The 24,262-nt window shown below is 38.9% G+C and overlaps 1 protein-coding gene and 1 pseudogene across 1 annotated transcript; one reads left to right on the top strand and one right to left on the bottom strand.

Annotated features, from left to right (window-relative positions):
• The first annotated feature begins 2,557 nt into the window (after positions 1-2,557).
• LOC114091386 (melanoma inhibitory activity protein 2-like) lies at positions 2,558-4,659 on the top strand (annotated as a pseudogene).
• Positions 4,660-21,618: 16,959 nt separating this feature from the next.
• Positions 21,619-23,755, bottom strand: LOC114082181 (BTB/POZ domain-containing protein 3-like). Its single transcript, XM_071615843.1, has 2 exons — positions 23,160-23,755; positions 21,619-23,053 (listed from the first exon to the last, which is right to left on the bottom strand). Exons 1-2 carry the CDS (start codon positions 23,513-23,515, stop codon positions 22,021-22,023), a joined length of 1,389 nt encoding a protein of 462 aa, XP_071471944.1. The 5' UTR covers positions 23,516-23,755; the 3' UTR covers positions 21,619-22,020.
• Between the last annotated feature and the right edge of the window lie 507 nt (positions 23,756-24,262).

The raw sequence follows: 24,262 nt of genomic DNA, 5'->3' as shown, positions 1-24,262 counted from the left end.
AATTCTAAGCAGGAAGAGTGAAATTGGTGGTATCGCGATTCCAGATTTTAAACTATACTATAGAGCAATAGTAACAAAAACAGCATGGTACTGGCACCAAAACAGGCTGGTAGACCAAGGGTACAAAATAGGGACACAGAGACAAATCCACAAAATTACAACTACCTTATATTAGACAAAGGTGCTAAAACATGCAATGGAGAAAGAATAGCATCTTCAACAATGGTGCTAGGAGAACTGGAAATCCATATGCAACAAAATGAAATTGAATCCCTTTCTCTCACCATGCACAAAAGTCAACTCAAAATGGATCAAGGAGCTAGGAATCAGACCAAAGACTCTGCATGTAAAAGAAGATAAAGTTGGCCCTAATCTTCATCACGTGGGGGCAGGCCCCAAATTTCTTAATAAGACACCTATAGCACAAGAGTTAAAACCAAGAATCAACAAATGGGACAAATTCAAACTAAAAAGTTTTTTTCTCAGCAAGAGAAATAATATCTGAGGTGAATAGGGAGCCTACATCCTGGGAACAAATTTTTACCCCTCAAACATCAGATAGAGCTCAATCTCTAGAGTATACAAAGAACTCAAAAAGTTAAACAACAACAACAAAATAACCCAATCAACAAATGGGCCAAGGACTTGAACAGAAACTTCTCAGAAGAGGATATACAATCAATCAACAAATACATGAAAAAATACTCACCATCTCTAGCAATCAGAGAAATTCAAATTAAAACTACTCTAAGATACCATCTCACTCCAATAAGAATGGCAGCCATTATGAAGTCAAACAACAGTAAGTGCTGGTGAGGTTGCGGGGAAAAAAGTACATTCATACCTTGCTGATGGGACTGCAAATTGGTGCAGCCAATTTGGAAAGTAGTATGGAGATTCCTGAGAAAGCTCAGAATGGAACCACCATTTGACCCAGCTATTCCCCTTCTCAGACTATAGCAAAAAGACCTAAAAAGAGCATACTACAGGACACAGCCACATCAATGTTTATAGCAGCACAATTCACAATAGCTAGAATGTGGAACCAACCTAGATGCCCTTCAATAGATGAATGGGTTTAAAACATGTCGCATTTATACTCAATGGAATATTACTCAGCACTAAAAAATAACAAGATCATGGCATTTGCAGGCAAATGGATGGCATTAGAGCAGATTCTGCTAAGTGAAGTGAGCCAAACCCTAAGAAACAAATGCCAAATGTCTTCTCTGATATAAGGGGGGTGACTCAAAATGGGATAGGGAGGAAGAGCATGAGAAGAAGACTACCACTAAATAGGGAAGAAAGGTGGGAGGGAAAAAGAGGGAGAAGGAAAGTTGCATAGAAGATGGAAGGAGAAGTACATTGTTATACAGAATACATATATGATGTTCTAATGAGAAAAAGAAAAAAAGTGTGTCACATTAGATTGGATAGACAGAAAGGATGGGAGAGGACGGGAGGAGTAAGGAGGATAGGAAGGGCAGCAGAATAGAATAGACAATATGATTGATGTATGTACATTCCATGTATGTATTATATGTAAAAATACATTCTGCTGTCATGTATGACTAAAAAAAAATTAAAAAATAAAGTAAAAAATAACAGTACAATGATCTAAAATAACAGTTCTTATTTAACCAGTTGTTTAATTTTTATGGTTGCTTGCTCTATAAAAAAATAAAACTTAATAAAAACAATGTTATGGGTAAACTTAAAAAAATGAAAAATAAGTCATTAACCCAGCTTAAAAAAAAAAAAAGAAAGAAAGAAAGTAGTGTATCATGAGAGCTTTTTCCTTTAGAAATAATTCAAATGACCTTCCTAGAAAGAGTCAGAGGGTCTGGGGATATAGCTGAGTGGTAGTGGGCTGGCCTAGCATGCAGAAGGCCTTGGAGTTTAAAGCCCAATACTGCAAGAAAAGCAAAGGGAGGGAAGGGAGAAAAAAGAAGGAAGGGGGGAGGAAGGGAGGAAGTAAAGAAGGAAGAAAAAAAGGAAAAAATGAAGAAAGGGAGGGAGGAAGGAAGGAAGGAAGAAAAAGGGAGAGAACAAAAGCAGGGAAAGCAATGGGTCATTAAAGCAAAAGGGCAAGCAGTACAAATATAAATATATGACATAAAATCTGTTGAGACAGTTTAGAAAGCTTTAGAATTTGCATGACATCAAACTGAGTGGTATTATGACTGTATAGAAACTTAAGAAGCTCCACCTTGGTCTGGCCTAAACCAAACTCAGGGGTGGGAGGCACAGAGAGGACTCCTCTCTGGCTGGAGTGGAAGGGACCTGAACCCGTGGCACTTCTGGATGCACTGGTTAGGGAAGGAAGGGCCAAGACTCCCCTGATGGGCATTTGAGCACCACAAGGCTCCTGGGAGTCCTTCACCCTGGCGCCCCACCATCACAACCCCCCCCCCCCTTGCAGGGGTTCACAGTGGTCTGCTCCGTTGCCTGGTGCAGGTTTGAGTTCCTGACCAAACACCTGAGTGTCCACAGCCTACATTGGCCTGCCTGGGCAGGCTGTGGTTGTGGTGGCAACAGCCAAAGCCATCTTAGCTTGATGGAGGCACCAAGGACTGCCCCTCAGCCATATTAGCGGGTGGCCCTGGAAGAAGTAGGCAGGGTTGTGGCAGCATTGTCTGAAGACATGAAGCCAGGCCCTAATCCTTCTGGCGTTCGTGGGAGTTGGTGATGTGTAGAGCTATTGGATGTTTTGCTCTTCTCTTGTTTTTGTGGAGAAGTTTTCAGTGTGTTAGAAACAGACTTTATGTGGGAAGAGAAAAACAGCTGGCTCTAAAACTTTCTGGACGAATTGAAGAAAAATGTGAACTACTTGAAAAAGCCTTGTTCAAAAAGACCATGAAGTCTTAGAGTCAACTTTAAAGGGTGGCAGTATTGAGAAGGGTCCAAGAGAAGCCCCAAATTTGGAGGCAACCTATAAAAAGCTGCATAGGTCCAAACCTAGCCATGGGGATGAAAGACTCTTTCTAGAAAAAGAGCTAAAAGAACAGAAGGCCAAACATTGTAAACAGGATGAAATCATGGCAGATATATAGAGAAGGATAAAGTCCCTTGAAGGTGAATCAGAATCCCTCAGATCACAAATAGCTGAAACTAAAACAAACTTGAGACTGCTTCAAATGAGTGAGGAAGGACTTATTCTGGCAATGAAAGAAGCTTTAGATGAAAGTTCCCAGCTTCAGCAAAGTCAGAAACCGATCTTACAAGGAGACGCTGAAGCATGGAGGGAACAAGGACGTGTCCAATGTAAAGAGAGCACCACATTGGAAGACTCTCAAGTCCATGCAGAAAAAGTTCAAAGTGATAAAGAAAATCACATGGAGTCTCTGACTGAAGGCTTGCTGAAGATGAAAGATAGGTCTTCTCCAACCAAGGGAGCCCAAACAGACATTGGGAACTTGGAATGGGGAATGACGAGTGAATCAGGAATTGGTGCTCACTTGGATGGTGAGCCCAAAGGAGCTTTGAAGAAACTGGTTGATGGTGCTAAGCTAAAGGCCTCCTTAGAAACCTTAGAAGGACAAAGATATCAAACTTGTGCTTTCTTATCTGAAGTAGAGAAAACAAAGGAAGACCTTAGAGAACAGATTAGAAGTCTGAAGACTGAAGAGGCAACCTTGCTGTCAGAAAATACACGGCTTGAAGGTGAGAAAGAGAACCTTCAGCAGAAAGTTAAAGTCATGATGGAATGCTATCAAGAAAATATGATGAAACTCCATGGGAAACTCAGAGTAGAGGAAAATTACCGGGTGGAGCAAGAGGAGAAACTTTCCAAGGTCAAAGAAGAGATGGGCCATACAAGAGAAGAGCTGGAGACCTACAGAAAGCGAGCCAAATATCTTAAAGAAGAATTGGAGAGAACCATTCAGTCCTGTCAGGGGAAGATTATTTACTCTGAGAAAAAAGCACATGAGAGTGAGTTGGCGGCTTGGATTGCTGAAAGAAACCTCCATTATTTCATGAAACAAAAGGCTCCCAATGGACAAAAGTTAACTGAAAGGGAGCTTCAATTTGAACTTGTAGAGGAAGATCCCTGTGCACTTGGTGTTTCAAATGCAGCATTGGGCAGAAAGCATTCCCCCAATGGTCCCTCACCATTGGGTCCTCCTTGGCAAGGTGGATGTTATTCGAATTATGGTAGACCATCGCGACCAGCAGAACTCAGAGGTTCTAATATGCCTTCTTTGGATAAAGAGGATGGGCCTATGTCTTCAGAAAGTCAATCCAGTAGAAAGGAGACCAAAATCGATCTTGGCGATTCCAATGTGCCCAATTCATCTCTCCCTGCTGAAAACCAAGCAACTGGCTCTGGCTCATTGTTGGCACCTTTCCCTCCAGTCAGAGGTGAATTGTTTCCTGTGGACCCGAGGAGTCAGTTCATGAGAAGAGGACCATTTTTCCCTCCGCTTCCTCCAGGAAACAGGTATGGAGCACCTTGAGATTATTTTCCACCGGGCCCACCACCCGCTCCATCTTTTCCAATGCCAGATGTCTATGAATGGAGGTATTTTCCTCATGACCTTCCCCCAAGAGCTGGATTTCCTCCCCCCACCCCCGCATTCTGAAAGTAGAAGTGAGTGCCCTTCAGGCTTCATTCCACCTTCAAGTGAGCCTGCTACTGAACACCAACAAGAAACCTGATGTTTTTGATCTCTCTTCAAATGTAATCTGACTTACCTCTCATTTTTAGTTTTTAAGGAACTGCTTTTACTTAAGTAAGTGATTATACTTTTGCTCCGATTGAAGCTAAATAAAACTATAATTCTTAGGATACTATTTTGGAAATAAAGATGGTTTAAATATGAATCTTATGAGTAAATTATTTCCATTCTATTGTACTCTAAAGAGTACAGCATTGAATTGGATTAATCCACAATTCCATAAACAACAATGGGAGTTTCATGTATGTCATCTAGCCTTTGGGGATATTTTAAATGCCCAACAAAGGCAGTCCCTTTATACAAAGAAGTGTATTTACTATGATTGTAGCAAATGTGAAAGGAACTTTATGCTTAATGAAAGATTTTCATTGATTTTCAATCTTGTGGGGCATGTCAACTAGTTTTCCCATAAAACAATAACTAGAGCATATTAAGAGTAAACCAGAAAACACTACTAAACATGTCATGGAAGTAGGAGTTCTCAAATACAAAGAAAGTTGCAGTTCTCAGGAAACATTTTGGAATTGGAAACCACAATTTAAACTCACTCTGTTCCCATTTTCCCTGAGTCATCATTGATGACTTCTTCTTCTTCCTCCCTCCTCCTCCTCCTCCTCCTCCTCCTCCTCCTCCTCCTCCTCCTCCTCCTCCTCCTCCTCCTCCTTCTTCTTCTTCTTCTTCCTCTTCCTCTTCCTATTTTTCTTTGTGTTCTTCATCTTTGAGTTCTTCTTCTACCTTTAATTAATTAATCACTCAATCAATTAATTAATTTTTATGTAATTCTGAGGATCCTACTCAGTACCTTGCATGTGCTAAGTGAGTGCTGTTCCACTGACCCACAAGCCCAGTTCCTGTCTTTTATATTTTATGCCCATTTTCATGAAATTTAGAATTGCATTCTGCTGTAGTTCACTGATAAAGGTTTACCTAGTCTTTGGTTTGGGGGGAGGTATTTGTAAAATACACATGAATTATTAGGACTCTGAAATAAGAATCAGACACATAATTCTCAGCTTTTGGTATTCTTAGATTTGATACTCATAAAATGACTCTGCTAAACTACTCTAAGTTTTTTGAACTGCTCACTTTCAACTTCTATATCATTGCCAACAAGTGACAATTGGGCAACCTGCACCAATACACAGAGAACACTTTGTACAAGTTTTCCCCAATAGAGACCAAGAATGAACATGTATTAAAAATACCCTAACTATAGTTAAAGCTTTATTCAAATGTTAAATATGCTCTCTAAATGTGTGTGTGTGCATGTGTTTAAAGTATACATTTAAACCTAAAATGAATGCAGTAGTGTAACCTCCTTCTTAAAAATAAGAAGCAGCTTTATTAAAACATTTGAAGCACAGTGAAGAATCTGCCTGATACTTGAGCCCAAAATTAATAGAAATGAAAAAAATTCGAGTCTTGCAAAAGAAAGTCTACACTTTTAATAAATCTAATAATTCTGTTTTCCCTCAAGAGTCACACTGGTTGTCAAATCAGTCCTTACTTGCCAGCATAAAATATTACTTTCTCTAAGCGAGTGGATGAAAGTTCCGCAGTTATGGTCTGTATAAAATGAACTGATGATCACTCACTGATTGTTATCCAGAACTACTTTTGCCCTAACTACTATTGGTGAATATTTTCTCATATAGTTCATGTCTTATACCAGTCAACTTGAAAGAATCTAATTTCAGGTTTAAATCCGAATGGAAATAGCGAAATACCATGATACAGTCCTCTAACAACATTTTGCTTCAAGAGAAAAAAGGTGAAAGGCTGTTCTAAACAAAACACCACTTACTAAATCAGCTTCCAACTCTGTAAATGACAGTTAAGTAAAACAAAACAATATTTGTGGGAGGCCATCCTCGCACGTGATTTGAGTTACCTCCATGGCTAGGTGAGAGGCATTTAGACACAGCTGTGTCAGAGATTTCCCCACCCTTCTCCAGGTCCGAGGGCTTGTCAGTGCAGAGGTGTTTCTGGACACTGCCCCGAAGACCCAATTGTTGCCCCTGACCTTGGGCTGCTGCCCCCCTTAACCTTCATTGGATGGGATTTTCTCTGGAATTTTTTGTTTCTCAATAAAAGTCCACTCCCTGGCATGTTCTCCCTCTTGCTAGCCTCTTCAGTAAACCTCATTACCGCATTTGGTGACTAGCGGTGGGAGCTAGGAGAAGCCCTCCCAGAGCTGGTATTAAAGGTAATTAGAGTCTTGTCTCTTTCATTTAGAACTACCTACCATTTACTCATGAATCGAACCTTCTTTAATGAAGCCAGTGCTGGTCGAATGGTAGAGGTGGCGCCCTGAAGTGAGGCTCATGAGTTAAAGCGACTAGGTTGACTTAGAGAGCATGCTCTACAAATGCAGAATTTGTGACAATTTTTAGGGTCACGGAAGTACCAGGCAGTTTTGGAACGAAGGGACTTAAAAAAAAATTAATGACGGGGAATTCGTCTTCTACTGATAAAGATATGTATTTGACTATTTTAGAGACAATAATTAATCAGAAGGGAAAGCAAGTTATAAGACTCAGTTGCTACAATTCTTAAAGGTTGTAAGTGAATTTTGCCTTAAGTTTTGTGACCAAGATTCACCAAATTTCCATATGTGGCACAAATTAGGAAGGAAATTACATAAAATTTGCCTTTCTATTGAATTACCTGGAAATTTTGAGAATATTCAAAAGGTTTGACCTGCTTTAGAGATCTGTCTTTTTGATTACATGGGGCATAGTCTGTGGCCCTGGAAGATCTATTGGAAGGTATTCAGAGAGCCATTGAGTCTATTCAAATAGAAAAATTGCCTGAGGCTAAGGAAAAGTCTTTTCCTCTAACCAGTTAAAGACTAAAACAAATTATATTCCAACAAAAATCCTTGGGGGCAAACCCGAAAGTAAAAAACGTAGGCTTGCCTAAATCAAATGGGAGTAGTCAGAAGGAATACCATAGAGAGAGAGCCTCCGGGGGGATAGAAGGTCCTTCTTCTGGAGAGGAGAATCCAGAGGAGATTCATAGAGAGATAGAAAGTCCTCCTGCAGGAGACTTACAAGCTCAGATTCAAGATGGCAACAGGGAACAATCCATTGAGGAATCGCAATCTGAGGGAGAGGAATCAACTATGAAGTCCAGGATTTTCCAGGGAATTTTAACAGGCTGTGCTTAACAGCACCTGCCCCGTCCATTTGAATTCAGCCATTGTCTGTTAAAAGGGGGGATTTTAATAGATACTCTGAGATGGTGATGATATTACTTACTCTGTTCCAGTGGGGAATTAGAAAGGCACAGGAAGCTGGGTAAGATACTAGTGACTTTCAACTCTTTCCAGTTCTTCAACAGGTTAATGATCAGGACCAGCATGTTCACCTCCACACGGTAATTCCTTTTAAAACTATTAAAGAGTTAAAAAACGCCTGTGAGGTCTGTGGTCCAAATTCACCATTAATGCAGTGCTTGCTTGAGACTTTCTGTTCTCAACCACTCCCACCGAGTGACTGGATTTCTATTGCTAGAGCTTGCTTGAGTAGGGGGGGATTTTTCACTTTGGTGGTCATATTGGACAGACTTTTGTTCTGGGCAGACAGAAAGGAATTGGAGGCAGTATCTTCAAACACCTGTGGACGTGTTTTTATAAACAGGTGACTTTATTGATTTGGAAAGGCAGTGCCACAGTCTGGCTGGGCACGAATAACCAAGCTGCCACAAAGCCTTGTAGGTTCAAACAGCAACAACTTCATTTCAACTCTCACTGGCAGTGCATGCGCGCTTTTCTGCCAATGCCACCAACGCGGCCCTTCCCCCGGGACACATCACACACCAACGGGAAATCCCTCCTCCAGAAATCCCTTCTCTGGCACTTCCCCAACCAATGGGAACTCTCTGGCAATCCCCAGGAGAACTCCAAAGTAGCGGGCGCCAGAGGCAGCAAGAGCCACCCGCCCGTTGCCTGACAGTAAAGGTCAAATATACAATACAATCAATCCAGCATCACAGCAATTATATATAGCTTAACTCAAATCATCATCTCAATGGTTCCCAGGAGTCACCTTTTAAACATTCCCTCTGGCAAATGCCAGGTGTCATTCTGACCTGCCTGACAAAGACAGTCCCTTTATACAAAGAAGTGTATTTACTATGATTGTAGCAAATGTGAAAGGAACTTTATACTTAATGAAAGTTTTTCATTGATTTACAGTCTTGTGGGGCATGTCAGCTAGTTTTTCCTTAAAAGAATAACTACAGCATATTAATAGTAATCCAAAAAACACTACTAAACATGTCATGGAAGTAGGAGATCTCAAATACAAAAATAGTTGCAGTTCTCAAGAAACATTTTGGAACTGGAAACCACAATTTAAACTCACTCTATTGCCATTTTCCCTGAGTCATCGTTGATGACATCTTATTCTTCCTCCTCCTCCTCCTCCTCCTCCTCCTCCTCCTCTTCTTCTTCTTCTTCTTCTTCTTCTTCTTCTTCTTCTTCTTCTTCCTATTCTTCTTCGTGTTCTTCATCTTTGAGTTCTTCTTCTACCTTTAATTAATTGATCACTCAATTAATTAATTAATTTTTATGTGATTCTGAGGATCCTACTCAGTATCTTGCATGTGCTAAGTGAGTGCCGTACCACTGACCCAACACCCCAGTTCCTGTCTTTTATATTTTATGCCCATTTTTCATGAAATTCAGAATTGCATTAAGGCATTAAAAAATATTGAGTCCAAAAATGAAATTAGAATGTACAGCATGTACTTATAGGCAATTACCTAAATGATAGATGGCTGCCTGGTAGTGTAAAAATCAAAATTCCCACAACCAAAGGACAATCTTTGTTCCGACATTTGAGCTGTCATAAGTAAAGTATACTCTTTCCTTCATTATTTATGAGGACACATATAGCACCAATGAATGAAACTAGTTGGTATACCAGTAAGTTGAAATAACCACTAACAATCACCAAATAAAGGAAATGAGTATATCTCCATTCTCAAAGACAAACATGGATAACCAACAACAATTAGACCTAAATTATTTCTGAATGTTCTATTCATGATGGGGATTCTTTCATTCTATAGTGGTCTTCACAAAGGCCTGAAATATATTCTAGTGCTTGCTAGCATCTGCTCTTCCACAATAGAGGACTTGGGAACAATAGAATTTGACTGAAACACAGTAGATTCATATAGTGAGGGATATCAATATTCCTCATAAATGCTGTGGACACCGGAGTACTGATATTGGGTAAAAGGATCCTGTTTATAGTTTGTGAAGTAGGAGACTCTGAATCATTAATACAATTATTTTTAGTAATTATCAAGGCCACATGGTTCTAGGCTTGGTACTTTAAAAAAGGGAAATGTTAGAAAAGTTTATCGAGATGAAAGTTTCTCTAGCTTTCATATTATTTTTAAGAATAGGAATCTTTCAAAAGTATAGGATTTAATACTCTTTAAGAGGTTGTACTTAACCTCACTTGTTAAAATTAAAATAGTATAGAACTTTCACCCTCCACATTATACAACATGTAAAACTCTGGCTAGAATATTAAATAATGATTATCATGTAGGGAGTATAAATAGGCATTGCACTTGTTGTCTGTGTCTAACAAAATATGATGGTGCCTATGATCCAGAATAATCCACTTCTGAACCCAAAACCCAGAGCAGACTGAAGTGTACAATATAAAATATATTTTTTATTACCCCATAAACTTTTTGACTGAGTTTTACCATAGAAGATATAGTGAATATTCACCTATTACAGCCTAGTAATATATATTCATGAAAATTAAATAACATTTACTCTGACACCTTTTAATACATTCTCTTCTCTTTTCAAATGTAGATTGCATACTACTTAATTTATTTTATTAACTGGTATTTGGAAAAAAACTGCCATGAAACACTAGCAATATGTTCATCATGGCAACTATATGTCTCTTCACTATGGTATTGTTTAATGGGAAGGGCGGAGGGCTGAATATAACTTAAAAGTCCTTTAGTATGTAGAAAAGTATAATGTGAATTACAATTCAGTTACCAGTTTGAACTTGATCTAGGTAACATGGATACATCTCTCTGCAATAGGCATGCTTCTGAAAAATAGAATGTAGAGCTACAAAAGTGTAGAGAGCCACAAACAAGTCAAGATGGCACCTGGCACTTTGCCAAGAGGAGTGGTTTGAGGTAATGCCAGCGAGTCATTAAGATGATGTTGATTGAGTTGAGCTGTGTATAATTATTAAAATGATGAGGATTGCTGTATCTGGATGATGTTAATTGAAACAAGCTGTGTATAATTAGTTAAGTGTATATGTACCTCTACTCTCCTACAATAAAGCGGCTCCCGATGTATCAACCTTCACAAGTTGCCTGTCACTCCCCCTGGCTATTTTGCCCAGCCAGCTGGACTATGGCAGATGGTGACCTGTACAGGGAGCCCCAGGATCCTCGGGGGTGAGTGACAAGGAAAAGCTGCCCGTCCCTAAAGATAGATAGGACAGGAGCAAATCTGCTCGTCCCTAGCAGACAGGGTGAGAGGAAGGATGGCCATTTTAAAAAAATGAAGAAGATTGATACAATATGTTTGTATCTTGTTTTGTCTTTGTCTTTGTTATGGAAATATGGAAGGGGTGTTGGGTAAATTGCTGAGGGAAGGAGGCACCCCAGTGGAATCAAGATCATTTAGGACATATGTTGATAAAAGCTCAGGAACTCTAGTCAGAGGAAGGAAGAAAGTTCAGAGGAGGAAGGATTATCGGGGAAGGAATTACAACAGGAGGCTCCTATGAATCTCTTTTCATCACTGGAGGGTGCATGAAGCATGTTGGCTGCTGTGGGTGTGAGCCGGTCGTGGGCGCAGTGGGGACTTTCCAGCTGGTGGCTCTTCCCCCCCCCCCCCACGCCATGGGACTGCCCGAGGATGCTGCAGCTGTGGAGGCCGGGCCCCAGCGCCCCTGAAGTTTGGTGATTTCCAATGCCAATAACTACAATGGTTCTCTCCTACCTGGAAGCTAATGAGAAATGAGCACCATTAAGGCCTATTTCTTTTTTTTTTTTTAATTCTTTATTCTTTATTTATTTGTTTTTAGTCATACATGACAGCAGAATGAATTTTGACATATAATACATACACGGAATACTCATACATCAATCATATTGTTAATTCTATTCTGCTGCCTTTCCTATCCTCCTTACTCCTCCCCTCCTCTCCCATCCTTTCTCTCTATCCAGTCTAATGTGACACACTTTTTTTTCTTTTCTCATTACAACATCATATATGTATTCTGTATAATAGTGAGGTTCTCCTTCCATCTTCCGTGCAACTCCCCTTCTCCCTCTTTTTCCCTCCCACCTCTCTTCCCTATTTAGTGGTAGTCTTCTTCTAAAACCATGCAATGGAGAAAGGATAGCATCTTCAACAAATGGTGCTGGGAGAACTGGAAATCCAATGCAACAAAATGAAATTGAATCCCTTTCTTTCACCATGCACAAAAGTCAACTCAAAATGGATCAAGATGCTAGGAATCAGACCAGAGACTCTGCATCTAATAGAAGATAAAGTTGGCCCTAATCTTCATCACATGGGGGCAGACCCCAAATTTCTTAATAAGACACCTATAGCACAAGAGTTAAAACCAAGAATCAACAAATGGGACAAATTCAAACTAAAAAGTTTTTTCTCAGCAAGAGAAATAATATGTGAGGTGAATAGGGAGCCTACATCCTGGGAACAAATTTTTACCCCTCAAACATCAGATAGAGCTCTAATCTCAAAGAACTCAAAAAGTTAAACAACAAAAAAGCAAATAACCCAATCAACAAATGGGCCAAGGACTTGAACAGAAACTTCTCAGAAGAGGACATACAATCAATCAACAAGTACATGAAAAAATGCTCATCATCTCTAGCAATCAGAGAAATGCAAATTAAAACTACTCTAAGATACCATCTCACTCCAATAAGAATGGCAGCCATTATGAAGTCAAACAAAAATAAGTGCTGGCGAGGATGCGGGAAAAAGGTACACTCATACATTGCTGGTGGGACTGCAAATTGGTGCAGCCAGTTTGGAAAGCACTATGGAGATTTCTTGGAAAGCTGGGAATGGAGCCACCATTTGACCCAGCTATTCCCCTTCTTGGACTATACCCAAAAGACCTAAAAAGAGCATACTACAGGGACACAGCCATATCAATGTTTATAGCAGCACAATTCACAATAGCTAGAATGTGGAACCAACCTAGATGCCCTTCAATAGATGAATGGGTTTAAAAAATGTCGCATTTATACTCAATGGAATATTACTCAGCACTAAAAAATAACAAGATCATGGCATTTGCAGGCAAATGGATGGCATTAGAGCAGATTATGCTAAGTGAAGTTAGCCAGTCCCTAAAAAACAAATGCCGAATGTCTTCTCTGATATAAGGGGGGGGGGGTGACTCAAAATGGGATAGGGAAGAAGAGCATGAGAAGAAGACTACCACTAAAAAGGCCTATTTCAAATGTAAAAAACCTTGAGATAATGTACTAAATTGTTCAGAAAGTTGTTTCTTAGTGCCTGCTGGAATACTACAGGATTTTCTTTAGCCATCATTGTCGGAGTTCCTGCCTTCGTCCCAGTGCCAGTGAGTACGAGGGTGGAGAGATTTCCACTGTTGCTGAGAACCGGACTAGACTTCGGATCATCATAGCTGATTGCTGTTTCTGCTGCTACAGCTTAGGCTAGCTGCCTGCAGAAATTATCTGGGCTGTGATTTACCTGGACTGTGAACTTCATGGACTGTGATTTAATTAGATACTGCTTTACCTGGATTGTGACAACAAACTGTAATCTATTGAGACAACAAATTGTAACTTGGTATCTTTGCTGGTATAATTTTTCCAAAGGCTTCTTACTTGGAGCCATCAATTGGCTTGGTATCATGGCATTTTGTATCCTCCCCTTCTGCTTGTAGCAGATTATTTATGGTGTTTGTGTAAAAAACACTATGGTCATTATCCACAAGTATGGCTAAGTGTGTTGGGCCAGTAGTCAAAGACAGGTAGGATCCAATTACAATGGTACCAACCTAAGACAGGAGGCTCACGATTTGAGATCAGACCATCCAATGACGGGTAATGACCATGTATAGTATTGGACAACCTAGAACAGGCACAGTCCCTAAGCCACATACTTGTTGTTTAAAAATAAAAGGGGGGAAATGTAGAGAGCCACAAACAAGTCAAGATGGCGCCTGGCACTTTGCCAAGAGGAGTGGTTTGAGGTAACGCTAGCGAGTCATTAAGATGATGTTGATTGAGTTGAGCTGTGTATAATTGTTAAGATGATGAGGATTGCTGTATCTGGATGATGTTAACTAATTATACACAGCTTGTTTCAATTAAGTGTATATATACCTCTACTCTCCTACAATGAAGTGGCTCCCGCTGTATCAACCTTCACAAGTTGCTTGTCACGCCCCCCCCCCCACCCCCCAGTTGTTTTGCCCAGCCAGCCAGACTCCGGCACAAAAGCAGAATGATATTTTCAGAATACCATGTTATGTTTGTAGATGATAGATAGATAGATAGTTAGATAGATAGATAGATAGATATACAAATATGAGAATGGTCTGGCAGTATATTTTTTTTAAATAATAACATCTCAGTAGTGTGGAGGTACTAGCAGATAAAGAGGACTGTAGCTACATGTGCAATGGTTTAACTTCTAAAGAGTTTTTAAAAGGTTTACTGACAAAAATTTCAAAGGGTTTCAGTAAGTTTTGAGGTGTAACTTAGTAAAATGAGTTTAGAGGTGACAAGGAATCACGTACAGTTCAATAGAACCAGGTATAATATGCATACACATGAATCCATGAATAAGAGGAAAGAGGAAAATTAAATAAAAATCAGAAGAACTGAGGAGAGATTAGGAATATGGAGGTGTGTAGGAACAGCTGGATAAGAAAGCATGAAGTGGGCAGAAAAAGAGGAAGAAAAGGCCTCCCAGATTGTAAACTGATCCATCCCTCCTGGGTAGTTCAACTGTATAAATAACAGAGTGGATGGCTTAGTGGGAATGTACTTTTGAAACTCTGTTGACACAGACAACAGAAAGTGCCATGAGGGTGGCAAACTGAACCCAGTAAGACCAATTAACCCCTTTGCCTTGGTATTATATACTAATTACCTATCTTCCCGTGCCTCTGTCGATCTACATTGATATGTTTTAGGACCAAATGCAATGATAAATCATTGTTTCATGTATTGATAAATTCTCCCAATTTCACAAAGCACACATCCATTTTATTGAGTGTTCTGAATACCTTCTTTTCTACTCACATCTGGTTTTAATACACACTTTGAAAGGAAAGAAGTTGTCCCTAAGCCACCCACATCCTTTATTAAACTACAAATTGAGTGTTATTTCAAGTTGTTTTGGCTTGCTCCTCAATATAGCCTGTCAAACCTAGAAATTGTCATTCTCCAACTAGGTGTACAAATATTTGCAAAAAAACATGTTGTGCAGAGTTGAAATATGTGAAAGCCTCCTTTTTATGAAGTACAGTAAATAACAAAAGCTTGTAATTGTCCAGTTGAAAAGGAAGTCAATTCTCATAAATGCTTATTCATCAATTCTACCACTGACTCTTCTTCAGTATCCACCACGCAAAGGTGTCAACATCATCCCACCATCAACTGAAGTACCATGTCAAATTTTCTCCTAACCATATTACTTATCATTGAAACCTATTAATAATTACTTTCCTAAATGCTAGTCAAACAATGGGAATTTAACAACAGGTTCTTTTGAGGAGGGCAATTAAGGAATAATACACTGTGTTTCTTATCCCAACAAAGATCAACAGCACTCTGAAAAGATTGAAAAACAATGAATGCTGTCCTGCTCTGCTTTTTCTCTGTGCTTCCCACCAAGTAACAAAATGCAAAAGAGCTGGAGAATTCTGCTTTCCTCATGAAAGGGATGCTCTGTTGACTTCTGTAGGCACATCGAAATTGGAGAAGGAGAAGAGATGAATTGCAATTTCAGCCTTTCTCTTAGTCTTAAAGATCTCTGATTTCTCTTTTTTTCATTACAACACCAGCACAACCATTGCAAAAGCAACCAGTCAACACAATCAGCATCAGTAAAGAGGCAAAGGGCCAATGATGAGCAAGAGAAGAAAGAAGCAGATACAACCCCACATGTGCTCTCTTGAATCAGTTGGGAGCTTCTTGATGATTTTTAGAGGTAGGCAGAAAATGGAGTGGGCATTCCCCACACTACTGGACCCCTACTCTTTTGAAATAGTCTCATGATCACAAAAAGCAGAATACTCATACTTAAATACCAGGCAAAATTTAAGGCTTTATCTTAGCAATTTAAAGAAATTACCAAACTTTATAAAGGAAAAGAAAAAACATTCCAAGTAAATACTGTGTAGCTAAAAGCTACATTCTACATTTTCTAATTAATATACAAAGCTTAATTTCTAGAAAGGAATCATTGCCATATTATTTTCTAGAAAACTGTAGATATATAGAGAAACAAAACTATGAATTAAGTTAAAGATTCTGAAAAAAAAAAATATCCCAAAGTAAAAAAACCCAAGCAAAAATATATGTGGCTCCAAGTGTCTTTTGAATTCTTTAATTACAGGAGTCAAGTTTGAACTAAATCCCAGAGTAGGAGACTAAATTACATGTGCCCAGAAGCCTATCTTCAATTATTATAATTTTTTTCTCCATTAAACAAAATCATCCTAATATGCCCAATAGAATATTTATATTAGAGGCTTATATTCTGTTATCTTACATGCCATTAAGATAATTACATCATTCTCAATCTCCACTTTTCTATCTGGATAATGAGGGTTTATAATAGGCCATCTGTCTCTTTAGGAAAGTAATAGGCCATTTGTCTCTTTAGGAATGATGATAAAATTTTCTAATACAAAAATTCTTTGAAAAATCTCAAGAAAACTAGAATTTTTTTTTTCAAATCAACATGGGGGGAAAATCCATTCCCAAGATACTTTTTATTTTCTCTATATCAAACCAAACATTATATAATATTTACCTGCAAAAAGGTTATTTACTTTTTTGTTTGAGTGCCAGGAAGTGAACCCAGAGGCACGTTACCACTGATAAATATTGCCAGCATTTTTTTTTATTGAAGACAGGGTCTTGCTAAGTTGCTGAGACTGTCATTGAACTTGCAATTGTCTTGCTTGAGCCTCCGAAGTTGCTGATATTACAGTAGTACACTACCATACTAGGTGTTTATTTTTTAATATAAATGGGGATATCTATATTCTATATAGAAACATTTACTTGATTATATTATTTAGATAAGCATAAATAATTTCTCTCTAAAATTCGTCTAAATTACTTCCATCTTTTTTATTTCTCAGCAACTAGATATATATGAACAATATATTTTCCTTAATTAACTTTCTAATAAATAATACAATATTCAAGAAGTACTAAAGAGTTCCCTAGCCACCTGCCACCCTAAAGTATATCTTCACCCAAAGAGGAAATTTGAACAGAAACAATATGTAAATTGCAAAAGGTTTCTTCTTATTTCTTGAGGCAAGATTTTGTGGTACTGATGGACTCATTTTTTTAAGTTGGCTTTTTCACTGCTGTGACCAAAAGACCTGACAAGAACAATTAGAGCATGAAAAATTTATTTGGGGGCTCACAATTTAAGAGGTCTCAGTCCATTGAAGCTTGACTCCATTTCTTGAGGGTAGAGGTGAGGTTGAACACAATGACAGGAGAGTGTTGTGGAGGGAAATTGCTCAAGATATCACACCAGGAATAGGGGAGTTTAAGAGAGGGGGGGAGGAGGAGAGGGAGAGAAAGAGAGAGAGAGAGAGAGAGAGAGAGAGAGAGAGAGAGAGAGAGAGAGAGATGGTGCCAGCTGGGACTTATTTCACTAGGACAAAATATAAACATCAAAGACATGCCCCAAGGACCCACCTTCTCCAGCCATATCATACCTGCCTATAGTGACCACCCAAGTTCATTCCTATCAGGGAATCAGTGTACTGATTAGGTCAAACCTTGTCACCCAATCATTTCATCTCTAAACTTTCCTGCATTCTCTCTCAATTAGCTTTTGGGGGACTCCAAACATCTAAACCATAATACTGACAAAGTAAATCTATAGAATTCAGAAACCCTCTCCTTTCAGTAAATTGGGAATGTCAACAAGTGAAAAGATCAGTTCACAACTTGTTATGACTGAGGAGGATCAGCAACATCTTCCATTGGAAGTGCATTTTGAAAAACTGGGCAATGCTAGGACACAGCACAAGCAAGCCTAGTGTTTACAACTGCACACAACATTCTACCAATTGATTATATTTTGTCTTATAATACTTCCAAATTATTTCCAATCTGTAAAGAGTAGGAATTGTATGATTCTTCAATATTTTTTCTTTCATAAAACCTAGCCCCAAGTTGAGGACTAATGAAATGGGTGAAGGGATAGAAGGAGGCAGAGGAATATGAGGAAAGGAATTTAAAAGACTGTACAACTATACACAAAACTACCACTGAAAAAAAGCCTCTATAACACCCAGGTATCCAAAGATTACTTCAGGAAACCACTGTTTATTCAGAGACTCTACAGGTTGAACAAGCGATATTTTAGAAACATCTAAGACTATAAAAATGCACATGTAGGAAATAGAAACTCTGGTTAAATATTGTTATTGAGAGGTAAACATAGTAGTAGTCACTCAGCATATTGACAGTTAATTACTGCTAGAAGTTTTTGTTAATACATATAAAGTTCCATAAATTTTGAGGGCTCTACCCTAATCTATTTTTGTGTGTGTGTGTTTCAGTCTTGTTATTTTTAGGCTACTATTTTGCAGACTATAAAGTATGTATAGCATTATAGCAGAAATACCTATACTTGGATCTCATCTATCTAAAGTAAAAAATAATGGACAGAAAGCAAATTTATGTTAGAACTCTAATAAAGGAGATATCCTCATTTGCTTTGTTTCTTTTTTCACCATAGCTTTACTGATGAAGCCTTCTGCAAGTCAGGCTAAAATGGACAAAAGGATTTTTATGCCTTCAACTCCCTTCACTGTTTCTGATAATAATCAAAGCTTTCTGTTCCAGTGAGCACAAAGCTCATTGTTCTTATTATGAACACTACAGAGAGTATGTTTATTTGATATAAATTTATATATCTGAGAAATCCCTTCTATAGCATTAGCTATAAATTTTGTGCTAAATATGCTAGTTTTTAATAGTAGTAAACAAAAAGACACAAAAAATCTAGATATCAAACTATAATATATATATTTTCTAATAATATTCCATTGAGAAATACACAAAGGCACTTCAGAGACTTAAGCACATTTAGTGCCTGCATTTTGATATCTAAACTAACTATTCGCTAATAAAAAAAAAAAAAACAGACATCCTTAGAAAAATGACTGACTCAAGAGCAAGGGCAATGGAAATACAGGATTAATCCATAATATTATATAGTAAGAAAAAAAAATAAAAGAAAATATCCTGAAAAATAATATGAATAAGACAAAGAACACAGGAATCAAGGTAAATAAAGTTCCAATGGCCAAATGTAGTATGGTATGAGCAACAAAATAATGATAGAAATAGAGTAAAATCCACTGAGTAAAATAAAAATTTATGTTGTATCAGTGTTCTCATTTAACTCTTAAGAATATATTTATTTCTTTCTTGATTTCTTCTATCATTTCATCATTCAAATAGTGTATTACTTAGTCTCCATTTGTTACCATAGTTTGTATTTTTTATTTTATCATTGATTTTTAATTTCATTCCATTGTGGCTGGATAGATTGCAAGGTATTATCTATTTTTTTTTTCAATTTACTAATAGTTTCTTTCTGGCATAAGATATGTTCCACCTTAGAGAAGAAGCCATGTGCTGCTGAGGAGAAAATATATTTGCTCATTGATGGATGAAATATTCTATATATCTATATTAAGTATAAATTATTAATTATATTATTTAGATTTATAGTTTCCTTATTTTTTTTTTTTTTTGGAAGATAAGACATGTCCAGTAGTGGGAGAGGTGTGTTAAAGTCACCCAGTATTATTGTATTGTGGTCTGTTTGTCTCTTGAAATTGAGAAGGGTTTGTTTCATGTACATAGATGCTCCATTGTTTGGGGCATAAATATTTATAATTGTTATGTCCTGCTTATATATACTTCCCTTAAGAAGTATGAAATGTCCTTCTTGTCTCCTCTAATTAACTTTGGTATGAAGTCTACTTTATCTGAGACGAGAATGGAAACCCCTGCTTTTTTATGTAATCCATATGAGTGATACGTTTTATCCCATTCTTTCACCTTAAGCCTATGGATCTTTGTCCATGAGGTGAGTCTCTTTTTTTTTTTTTTTAAGTGAAAATTTATCTTTATTTCATTAATGTTTTGCCAAAACTACAACCTGTCATGTCCATAATAAGATAATTCTAGATAGCTGTTCTGGCAGTATTCATCTATAGTCACCAGTAACAACTTTCAGTCAGCTATGCTAACAGATGTAGGTAAATGGCAAAAGTGATTAAAACAGTTCCCATAATCCAGTGTTCTCCTCCATCAGGGACACTCGCCAAAGGCGACAGGCCCACATCTACAGAGAAAAAAGCAGCCCAGAAGCACAGTGAATAAGCAAGGGCAGTCACTCATTGGGCCTGGCTGGGGACAGCAGGGGGACCATTGTGTCCCACCTCTCACTAACCAGGCAGGGAGGAGGGAATTCCTGAGTTGGCAATCGCACTTGCATGCGCATGGGCACATGGGCTCACAGGCACACACACACCCCAGGACTAACTCCTGGCCCCAGACAAGCCAGTTTCAGGCTTGCAGAGCAGGAGAAGGAGGCGGCCAAGGGACCACACTCTAGGTGGCGGAGAAGCCATCTCAGGATCACACCGAGCAGAAAAGCTGCCCAAAAACACATGGATTCTTCAACTGGCAGTGATCACACTGGGCACTGCCAGGGTCACAGGCACCAAACCAACAAAAGCCATCACTGAAGGAGAATTTTTTAATGAGCTTTTCCTCCTTTGCTTATATTAGCCATGGACAAATAAGAGAGCCAGATGTGCTGCTGATGCAGTGAATTCAGGGACAACAAACTCTGTTACTCCAAACAATTTCTGAAAACCCTGCAGGCATATATTGGCACTTTAAGGTGGCCAGAGGCCAGATTCTAGCAGTCCAGAATGAGAACAGAACTATAATCAACAAATAAAATAGCATATGGTCAAAGATTAGATAAAGTATATTTCAAATAAAAAAAAAACAACAAATAAAAGTATTTTATGACATTAACAATGTAGTGCTACAAAACCAGTTGTTACTCCATTCCTCTAAAGAAATGTTTGGTCCTCTTTTAAATGGGGGAAAAGGGATCAGGAATTCTATACAGTATGATTTATAAAAACAAGCAAATGATAGGGACCCAAAGCTATGTGGCAAGAAAAGAGTGCCTTTTTCAAACACATTATCAATTAAAGTATTTGTAGTATGGGATTTTTTAGGTTCTCTTTTAAAACCTTTACTGTAAATTAGCAGGCCTGCAATTTTTTTCTATTGACAATAAACTTTTATAATTTCATTACTTCCAAAAGAAGTGTTCATATTGTGTTACCTTGTCTTCTTAAAAGAATATAAGTCTCCTTTGCCTATAAAACACCACTCAATTCCTTAGTTTCTTATTTTACACTGCCATTTTGAGTTAATGTGTAATAATCTTATTGGTTTAAGATTTAAAAAGCAAAGTGAGAAGCAACAACTTTAAAAGAAAAAAATGTAAGAGCCAAACATGACTACTTTCTACATTCTAAATTATTACTTATTATAAAGTAAAATTTCTCTCAAAATTGTACACTAAGGTTTATCTGGTTTTTTTGGGGGGTGGGCTTTGTTTAAAAATAACTCTTGATTGTTATTATTTTAGACTATTTCCATTCATCAAATAAAATCCAAAAGGAAATTTGAGGTGATCCAAAATTTTCTTTAGAGACATGAAACTGGGAGGTCGGTGGGGCATCTGAGAGAGCATAATCTCTCCAGGTGTATAGACGCAACTCTGAAAACCACAAAGCCTTAGTAAGAACTTGGCTCTTTTAAGCATATAGTTAAAAGCGGAATGCTGCATTTTAGCCTGTACATAATTAAAAAGGGTAAAAGAAATTAGAAACTGCCTACCGCTTCATTCATAACAAATTACCTGCACTGATCACATATCTGCAGATGAGCTAAGCATCAAGCAAGGAGGGGCCAGATGTGCACCCGAGCTCACACTGCTTGGGGAAGTGAAGCTTTAAGCATAGAATATAAGTTCAGGGATCTGCCCTCCCTGTACCCCAGTGCCATTTGTGCTATCTGAGGAGCATTGAAACTGGACAGTCACTTTGCCACACTGAACTTCCGTCATGCCTTCTTGTCCAAAGTAGCTGAGTTCATTGCCATCCAGTATCACACTGGCTGTGTAGAAGGTGTCTGGCTCGATCTGCACAGGATACTCAAACCACACAGGGAAGGTATTGCTGGATCCATCTGAGAAGTACTTGCTCAAGTTCTGCCCCAGGACAACATCCTGCCGCTTGAGTTCAATCTTGGCACTGTATTCTGCAGAACCACAGCTGGAGCCATACAGCCCAAAGCCTGCAATAAACACTCTTTTATCAACAGCAAACTGGATGCTGTCACAGCGACCCCGATAGCGCCACTGGTTGCTCCTATAGGCACAAGACTGGAAACGGTGACAGCGCTGGGGGACAAGGCCCTTGCGGGCTTTACTCACAAACTGCAACTCTGGCTTTTTGGCCGCAGTGTACCAGAGGAAGATGTCATTGGTCTCATTGAGAGTTAATACTCCGGACTGGGCAGCACCATTTGCAAAGTCATCAAGGGCCATTGTGGGTATGCGGATCAAGTACAGTGCCTTTCCTAGGACCTTACGTTTATTTTCAACGCTCAAGGCTAGATCTTGTCGCTGGCATTCTACTTCAGCCCAGTTGAGAGCTGCCTCAAAAACCACGATTTCTTTGGCATTCAGAGTTTCCCTGCGGAGGATACTTTCTAGTGTCTGGAAGTCGATATCACAGAATCCCTCAGACTTGAGAGCTAACTCAGCCTGGGCATCGATTACCTCCCAGCAATGCTGGGTCAGATCAGGCTCCTGGAACAGACAGCTCTGGGAGAGGAGCACACAGGCATTCTTGGCGCTCAGGCTTGTCTCCAGGAAATTAACACAGGCTCTGGCAAGGTGAGGGACAATGTATTTTTTGGCAGCATACAGTGTAGCCAACACTGTGTCAGCAGCCAAGTCAATTTCATCACAATAGATATATCTTTAACTTTTTCTAGCTAAAGTGCTAGGTACTTTATCTGAAGTCTTCCTGTATTTATTTTATTCCATCTTAGTAAAAGACACGTAACTCAAAAAATCAGCAATACCTTTTCAGCATGGGGAGAAAAGCAGCAGGTTCGACATCTGGTATACGGATTTCATCTTTGTCCTCGGCAAGTTCTCCGTAAAACATCGCATGGAACACAGAGCTCCCAACAGCTAAGACATATTTGTGACCTGGTAACCGCTGAGTCCCACCTGGTGGCCCAACCACAAAATGTACATCTACCATCAAATCATTATTGAACATCACCGCATTTCTTTCTCTAATGGTGGGATAGAGACCCTGCCAGTTGGGGGCCGGGATCAGGTTGTTGTTGCTGAGATTCTGCTGGTGGTACTGCTGGACAGTGGTGCTGCTGGAGTTAGCTGGTTTTTTCCGGGGAAATATATCAGCAGCCATCTTCTTCTTCTTTTTAGTCTTCAAGGTAATTATTTCATAACAAACTGGGGGCAACTTGCTGCTGCTACTGCTAGTGCCGCTGCTGTTATTTGCTTTCTTTGAGCTTTTCTTGGACCTGTTCTTTACCGTCTCGCCCAAGCTCCTCGTCGCCTCGGGGGTCGTCGCTGCTAGCCACCTCGGCCCGGTGCCGGCTTCTCTGGCCCCGGCCGGGGCACTCGGGGATCTAGCGCCCGGCGGGCTCGGCGAGCACCCGAGGTGAGTCTCTTGAGGACAGCATATTGTTGGGTTTTATTTTTAGTCCCATCTGTCAATCTATGTCTTTTCATTGATGAGTTTAGGCCATTAACATTCAAAGTTATTATTGAGATATGATTTGTGTTCCCTGTCATTTTATTTATTTTTGGGTTTTGATTTGTTTTAGTTTCTCCTTTTGGTTCCTTTAGTGTAGATCCTCCCTTTGTTGGTTTTCATTTTTTTTTTTCACTTCATCCTCATGGAATAGTTTTTCAAGGATGCTCTGTTGTGTAGGCTGTCTAGTTTTGAATTCTTTTTACTTTTGTTTATCATGGAAGGTTTCCGTTTATATCCAAAGAACTTAAAATTAAAATACTACAATATTTTACCACAGTATTTACCACAGCAATGTTTATAGCACCTCAATTCACAATAGCTAATCTATGAAACCAACTTAGGTGTCTGTCCTTCAATAGATTAATGGATAAAGAAATGTGATATATATATATATAT

Source organism: Marmota flaviventris, chromosome 8 (assembly GCF_047511675.1).
Source record: "Marmota flaviventris isolate mMarFla1 chromosome 8, mMarFla1.hap1, whole genome shotgun sequence".
NCBI lineage: Eukaryota > Metazoa > Chordata > Mammalia > Rodentia > Sciuridae > Marmota > Marmota flaviventris.
Note: the sequence above shows the minus strand (reverse complement) of the source record. Positions and strands in the feature narration are given on the sequence as shown.